General features: G+C 34.0%; 1 protein-coding gene across 1 annotated transcript; it reads left to right on the forward strand.

The window, feature by feature from the left end:
* Positions 1 to 3,621: 3,621 nt before the first annotated feature.
* Positions 3,622 to 4,761, forward strand: LOC131812899 (proteasome subunit alpha type-1-like). Its single transcript, XM_059142871.1, has one exon. It carries the CDS (start codon positions 3,648 to 3,650, stop codon positions 4,437 to 4,439), a length of 792 nt encoding a protein of 263 aa, XP_058998854.1. The 5' UTR covers positions 3,622 to 3,647; the 3' UTR covers positions 4,440 to 4,761.
* Positions 4,762 to 8,068: the final 3,307 nt, after the last annotated feature.

Below are 8,068 nucleotides of genomic sequence, written 5' to 3' on the forward strand. Positions count from 1 at the left end.
TTTTATTCTTTCCAATAATTAACATTCCATATTAAATAAACACTGAATGTTTCCCTAAGAAACATTGTGTGAAAGTTTCAATCTCTTTAACAATCTCAAATATTCATCTATTTATAAATTTTAATTTATAATTTATAATTCTAAATTTTAAAATAAAATAATAAATATCTTCAAAATTCAGTTTTTTTAAAGATTATTTATCTATCTATTTATTTATTTATTTGACAGAGAGAGATCACAGGTAGGCAGAGAGGCAGGCAGAGAGAGAGGAGGAAGCAGACTCCCTGCTGAGCAGAAAGCCCGATGTGGGACTCGATCCCAGGACCCTGGGATCATGACCTGAGCCTAAGGCAGAGGCCTTAACCCACTGAGCCACCCAGGTGCCCCCCAAAATTCAGTTTTTTAATATCACCTATCTGTAGATATAACCAGCCTAAACAAGTCTTTTGGCATCCTCAAAAGATATTTTAACATATGAAGCATTCTTTGGAACAAATGTTGAGAATGATTCCAGTAACTCATTAATCACATTACCTTTCTCTTTTTTTCTGTGTTGTAGAGACTTTTTTTTTGTACTAGAGAATACATATTTCAGATTACCTTGGATTTAGATTTTTAAATGTGATGTCGGTTGCATCAGTAAGATGAATACACAGACCATAGAAATAGAGCATAATGGGGCTCCTGAGTATCTCATTTGTTAAGCATCTGCCTTCAGTTCAGATCATGATCCCAGGATCCTGGGATCAAACTCTGCAGCAGGCTTCCTCTTCCACTCTCCCTGCTTCTGTTCTCTCTCTCACTGCACATCTCTGTCAAATAAATAAATAAAATATTTTTAAAAAAAAGAAGAAGAAGAAGAAGAAATAGAGCATTATGAGAAGACCATTCATTTGATGACTCTGACCTTCCTGTTAGTAAGCACAGTCCCAGAACAATTAGATTTTTACTCTTAAGATATATCAGAGTTGCTTTTGTCAAACCTTTAGCTTCATAAGGGCTAAGAGTAAAATGCAGAGCACCCATATCATGGTCCATATGATAGAGGAAGAGGCATAATCCTAGAACCAATACAGCAGAACAGATATTTGATTGAACACTTTCCTGCTTATGTCAGGACAGAAAATTCTAGGGTGTGCAGGTCTGGGAGTTGTTCTAGAATCTAAACAAGCTTCTAATTTTTTAGTTTTTATAATAACTGTAATTCTGTAAATCAATTCAACAATTCTATAATACATTATGATTTACTACTCCTATGAAATTTAAGGTATGGATTTGGTGTGAAGCCATCAGATACTGTTACTACTCCTTCAAATATGCTAATTCTTGCTCTTAAATCTGTCAAGATGACAGCATATTTTGAGAAATAAATTTTTTGATGTCTTCCTTGACTTAGAGATATCTTTATATTTTATAACTCTTCTTGATAAATTTTGATATTATGTATATTTCTAGAAAATTGTCCAATATTAGGAAATTTTGGAAATCCACTAAATACAGAGTGGTGCTAATTCTGAGTATCTGTGATAAAGTCCTGCATGAATATTGTTGTCCTTACTTCTTTTTTTCTTTTTAATTGTTTTTGAGTTCTACCCTAAAAATTCTGTATTAGTTCAGTTCAAGAAATTATATCTTGGGGTAAATGCCCAATTCTAACCTTTTATGTTATTTTTAAATTTACTTATTTCTGTTTTAATGTTAATGAATACTTTTGCTTTGATAATGAAAACTTTTTATTAGATTTATTATATTAATGCTTAATTAATGGCTATTTAGGAGTTCTTTTGAAAATGAATAATTTTGAAAAATGTAATAACTTTATGAGATATATATATATATATATATATATACACACATACGTATGTTATTTTTTTTTTTCCTAGGCAATGACTGAAAATACTGTGTAAGAAACCTATTGTCTGGCTTTTGATTTTTTTCAAACAGATTGTATTTTACAAAATTTCACATTATATTTTAGTGCATAAATATTCATAACAGATAGAGTGTACTGTTAGCAGTTTGCTTTAAAAAGAAGTTTGCTTTTTAAAAGTACACTTTTTAGAGTTTACTGTTAGCAGTTTGCTTTTGATTTACTGATCTTTTTTTCTCTTTTATTTTGCCTTCCTCTATTTCTGTGTCTATCTACCTATCGGTATGTGTGTGTCCATTATATGTGTATACACATATACCATCTTCTTATTTATTGGGATAGACACAAAAAAAGAGGGAATCATTTTGTGTCACTAGGTGTACTTGTAAAAAAAATGTAAAGTATAAGTAATATAAAATTGTAATAGTTTATCAAATCTAAATATTTATATTTTATAGTAGGTTTATCTTATGTACATTTTATGACCTGTGTTTTGTTATTTTCCTAGCATCCAGAGAAACTTACTGATTTTTTTTAACACCTTCCAAGATTGAATAACTCATAATCTTTGTCAGCATTAAAAAGTGCTGTGAAGTGTGTAAACCTGGCGATTCACAGACCTGTACCCCTGGGGATAAAAATATATGTTTATAAAAAATAAAAAAAATTTAAAAAAAAAAAGAACAGTACAGGGGTATCTGGGTGGTTCAGTCAGTTAACCATCAAACTATTGATCTCAGCTCAGGTCTTTGATCTCAGGGTCATGAGTTCAACCCCTGCACTGGATTCACAGTGGGCATGAAACCTACTTAAAAAAAAAAAGTACTATTTTGGGACCTATAATTAGAATGAATGATTTTTTTTTTAATAATTTGGACTTGTCCTTGCTTAAGTAAACTTTCATTTATATATATCTATATAGAGAGAGATATATTAGATATAATACAATTTTATTCTAATACTGTTTTTGCAGAAAGTATTTTTAATTATTTTAAATATTATTTTGTTAAATATTAAAACATACAGAGCAATAATTTTATTATTTTACCCAGCTTTATTGTTGAGAAACACTACTTTCATATCCCTATCTTATTTTACTTTGCTATTCTTGGCTACTTTTTTTTTCTTTTTTTTTTTTTTTTTTTTTTTAATTTTTTTATTTTTTATAAACATATATTTTTTATATACATACTTTTTTTTTTCTATTTTAAAATTTTTTCCAGCTTTAATGAGGTATAATTGAAAGTTATAGGCTCTTCCATAAATGGGGCTGGGAAAACTGGATATTGACATGCAAAAGATTGAAACTGAACCATGATCTTACATTACACACAAAAACCAACTCAAAATGGATTAAGGACTCAACTTCAGAACTAAAACCATAAAACTCCTAGAAGAAGGTGTGCCTGGGTGGCTCAGTCAGTTAAATGTCTGCCTTTGGCTCAGGTCATGATCCTGGGGTTCTGGGATCAATCCGTGTGTCCGGCTCCTTGCTTGGCAGGGGGTCTGCTCTCTCTCTTCCTACTGCTCATGTTCTCTCTCTTTCTCTCTTTCTCTTTCTTGCAAAAAAATAAATAAAAATCTTAAAAGCAAACAAAACAAAACAAAAAACTCCTAGAAGAAAGCATAGGTGTTATGCTCTTTGACACAAGTCTTGGCAATGAGTTTTTAATTTGACACCAAAATCAAAGGCAACAAAAGCAAAAATCAAGTGGGACTACACGAAACTAAAAAGTTCCCATACAGAGGAGGCCGCAGCCAGATCCGCGCCGGAACCATGTTTCGCAACCAGTATGACAATGATGTCACGGTTTGGAGCCCTCAGGGCAGGATTCATCAAATTGAGTATGCAATGGAAGCTGTCAAGCAAGGTTCAGCCACGGTTGGTCTGAAATCAAAAACCCATGCAGTGTTGGTTGCACTAAAGAGAGCACAGTCAGAGCTTGCAGCTCATCAGAAAAAAATTCTCCATGTTGACAACCATATTGGTATCTCAATTGCGGGACTTACTGCTGATGCTAGACTGTTATGTAATTTTATGCACCAGGAGTGTTTGGATTCCAGATTTGTATTTGACAGACCTCTTCCTGTGTCTCCTCTTGTATCTCTAATTGGAAGCAAGACCCAGATACCAACCCAGCGATATGGCCGGAGACCATATGGTGTTGGACTGCTGATTGCTGGTTATGATGATATGGGCCCTCACATTTTCCAAACCTGTCCGTCTGCCAACTATTTTGACTGTAGAGCTATGTCCATTGGAGCCCGTTCTCAATCAGCTCGTACTTACTTGGAGAGACATATGTCTGGATTTATGGAGTGCAATTTAAATGAACTGGTGAAACATGGTCTGCGTGCCTTACGAGAGACGCTTCCGGCAGAACAGGACCTAACTACAAAGAATGTCTCCATTGGAATTGTTGGTAAAGACTTGGAGTTCACGATTTATGATGATGATGATGTATCTCCATTCCTGGAAGGTCTTGAAGAAAGACCGCAGAGAAAGGCACAGCCTGCTCAACCTGCTGATGAACCTGCAGAAAAGGCTGATGAACCAATGGAACATTAAGTTACAAGCCAGTCTATGTGTGTATTATCAAATCTGTAAGAATTCAGGAACATGTACTGATGACAGTAATCTATACTTTGAACCAAAAGATGCAGGGTGGTCTTATGGTATGTTTTAGGAATCAGTCCAGATGTGTTTTTCCTAAGCAACTTGTCTGAAACCATATAATGGTATGATTTTTCTTTGAGAGGGTCTATATAATCATTTTCTAGTAAGTATAGTTATCTGTACTAATGTTTTTATATGAAGAACATAGTGTCTTTGTGTTTTTAAAGACAACTGTGAAATAAAATTGTTTCACCTGCCAAAAAAAAAAAAAAAAAAAAAAGTTCCCATACAGCAAATGAAACCATCAACAAAATAAAGAGGCAAATTACTGAATGGGATAAATATTTGCAAAGTATATATCTGATAAGTGATTAATATCCACAATATTTAAAGAATTCCTACAACTGAGTAACAATGACCACAACAATAAATCTCCAAACAACCCAATCAAAAAATGGGCAGAGGGTATGAATAAACTTTTTTCAAAGAAGACATACAGATGGTCAACTGGTATATGCCAAGGTGCTTAACATCAGGAAATGCCAAACAAAACCACAATTACACACCTAATAGAATGGCTATTGTCGAAAAGACAAAAAAGAACAAGTGTTGTTAAGGATATAGAGAAAACCAAACACTTGTGCAGTTTTGTTAGAAATATCAACTGGAATTGTCTCTATGGGAAACAGTATAAAGCTTCTTCAAAAATTAAAAATAAAACTACAGTGTGATCTAGTAATTCTATTTTTGCTTATTTATCTGAAGAAAACTACAGCACTAACTTGAAAATATATCTGTTTTTCTATTTCCTCTTATACTACTTTAAAAAACTCCTATTCAAATAATATTAATATTTTCTTATAGGATTATTTGAACTCCATTAGAATATTAACTTTTTGAGTTTGTTCAGTTTGTTTTGTAATTTTCATTATATATATATATATATATATATACATACACACACATATATGTATATATGTGTATATATATGGACATTGTAAATAAATGTGTATATATGTGTATATAGACACATATGCACATATAGGCTCTCTCTCTCTATATATATATATATACATTTTATTAAAATCCATAAATATTGTGGCCAAAGATTTGCTCACAACTTCTTATGTTTACTCAATTTATCTATGTTTGCATTCATTTATTCAAAATACAGTTTTTAAAGCAACTGCTGTATTATAGGAACTGGGATTATAAAATAAAAAAGGAAGAGTCAAAGTAACCTCTGCCTTCATGGATCTTACATTCCAAATTAGGGAGACAAATATTATACAATATAAATGAAATATATAGTATGTTGAAAAGTTGTCTAACAAAGGGCTTGGTTATCACCACATGAATCACGTGGTGTAAAGTGTAGGATTTACAGGCAAAAGATTAGCAGTGAAATGACAAATAGATTCTTGAGGACTTCTGTTGTGTTCAGAAAGGTATACATCAATCAGTCTTGGCATTATGTGGATTGAGTTGTAGTCCAAAAGAGTGACTACCCTCCTTTGTTGTTCCACATTTAATAAGGACTCCAGGGGACAGGTAGAATCTGAACATATAATTCAGGGATTTTATCATCAAGTGGCTCTGCCAGGGAGCTCGAATTGTCTTCAGCTGAAATCAGGGCCCACAGGAGTTGTGTACCTGTGTTGATAACCTGGAGAGTTTCATGAAGGTTCAGGCTAGGTGTTAAGTGTGGGTGAGGGGCTAGTTCTGTTAGTTAAGCTCTATGTTGCCAGGCAACCAGAGAGAGAAAGCTGCAGCAGTCTTTTAGTGACCAGCAGGAGAGGCAAATAAAATGTATCTGAAGACTGGGAAATTTATCATTTTGAAAAGGGTGTTCAGGGAAAGTTTCATTTTGATGGCAAAATTTAAGTAAAAGCTTGAAATAGGTGAAGGAGTGAGTCTTGTGATTATTTGGTAAGAGCATTCCCTGATGATGGAATAACAAAGACAAGGGCCCTGATCTTGTAAGTCATTCTAAGGACTTTGGCATTTACTCAGAATAAACAGCAGAGCTTTGGGAGTATAGAATAGAAAAGTAATATTCCAAATTACATTTTTAAAGATCATTCTAGCTGCTGAGAATTGGGAAATGAGAGTATAAAAAGCAAGATCACTTGGGATGTTATTTAAATAATACTTTCTCAAATCTTCTGAGAAGTAGATGTCAAGGCAGAATTCCATGTACAGCAGACGTTTACTGAAGAAACATCTGTGAGTGAAAATAGAAGGGAGCTAGAGAGGTCAGGGAGAGCCAAAAGACTAAAGATCTGAACTCTGTGAAAGATAGGAAAAGGAAGGGAAGGAAATCAGAAAGATAAGTTGTTCTTGGATTGCATCGTGATCTTAATGAAAGTTTTGGAAAGACTGACAGGGAATTATAGAACGAATGTTACTTGTGACATGAATCTCACATCTCACAGGAATGTATCTGCGTTAGATCTCTGCTGTGTTTAGTCGTTTTCTGGAAGCAGACCATAGAAAGCATGGTTTGAGCACAAATATAGATTGGGATTTCCAAGTGCAGCAGTTGGAACTATTTCTGCTATTTCTGCTAGCTCCTGCAATGGGAATTTGGATTGGTATGTTTTCTTGGCTGCCACACCAGATTAACAATGACAATGGCAGTAGTTGGACCAGTAGAAGTGATAAGGTAGGAGTCTACATGTATTTAGAAAATAGAGAAAACCAATATTTGATGAAGGATGTGTTATGTGACAAGAGAGAAGTAAATAAGTGATCTATAAGGAATTTATCAAAACTAGCTCAAATTAGTCTGTAAGAAAGTAATAATTCGAGGTCTTATTTAAGATAAATTTCTTACCTTTTTCATTCAACTTACTTTTTTTAAATGACTAATAAATGTATTTAAAAACCTATGTCTATTGCACTACTGGGTATTTACCCTAAAGATACAAACGTAGTGATCCGACAGGGCACGTGCACCCAAATGTTTATAGCAGCAATGTCCACAATAGCCAAAATATGGAAAGAACCTAGATGTCCATCAACAGATGAATGGATAAAGAAGATGTGGTATATATACACACTGGAATACTATGCAGCCATCAAAGGAAATGAAATCTTGTCATTTGCAACAACGTGGATGGAACTAGAGCGCATCATGCTTAGCGAAATAAGTCAAGCGGAGAAAGACAACTATCATATGATCTCCCTGATATGAGGAAGTGGTGATGCAACATGGGGGCTTAAGTGGGTAGAAGAAGAATCAATGAAACAAGATGGGATTGGGAGGGAGACAAAACATAAGTGACTCTTAATCTCACAAAACAAACTGAGGGTTGCTGGGGGGAGGGGGTTTGGGAGAATGGGGGGTGGGGTTGTGGACATTGGGGAGGGTGTGTGCTTTGGTGAGTGTTGTGAAGTGTGTAAACCTGGCGATTCACCTGTCTTCTCTGCTGTGAGTATAATTCAGCTTGATAGTATGACAACAAACCAGCTTATCACATATATAAATATATGACAACCTACTTAAAAATTCTCAGTTTCCTTCAATGCACTTTTTAACACTGTAGAACTTTTTAATTTTTATCCCATCTGAAATGGTT

The sequence above is a fragment of the Mustela lutreola genome, chromosome 12, assembly GCF_030435805.1.
Source record: "Mustela lutreola isolate mMusLut2 chromosome 12, mMusLut2.pri, whole genome shotgun sequence".
NCBI lineage: Eukaryota > Metazoa > Chordata > Mammalia > Carnivora > Mustelidae > Mustela > Mustela lutreola.

What these genes read in the sequence shown, in the direction of transcription:
- LOC131812899 (XM_059142871.1), top strand. Translation starts at nt 3,648, where the DNA reads ATGTTTCGCAACCAGTATGACAATGATGTCACGGTTTGGAGCCCTCAG.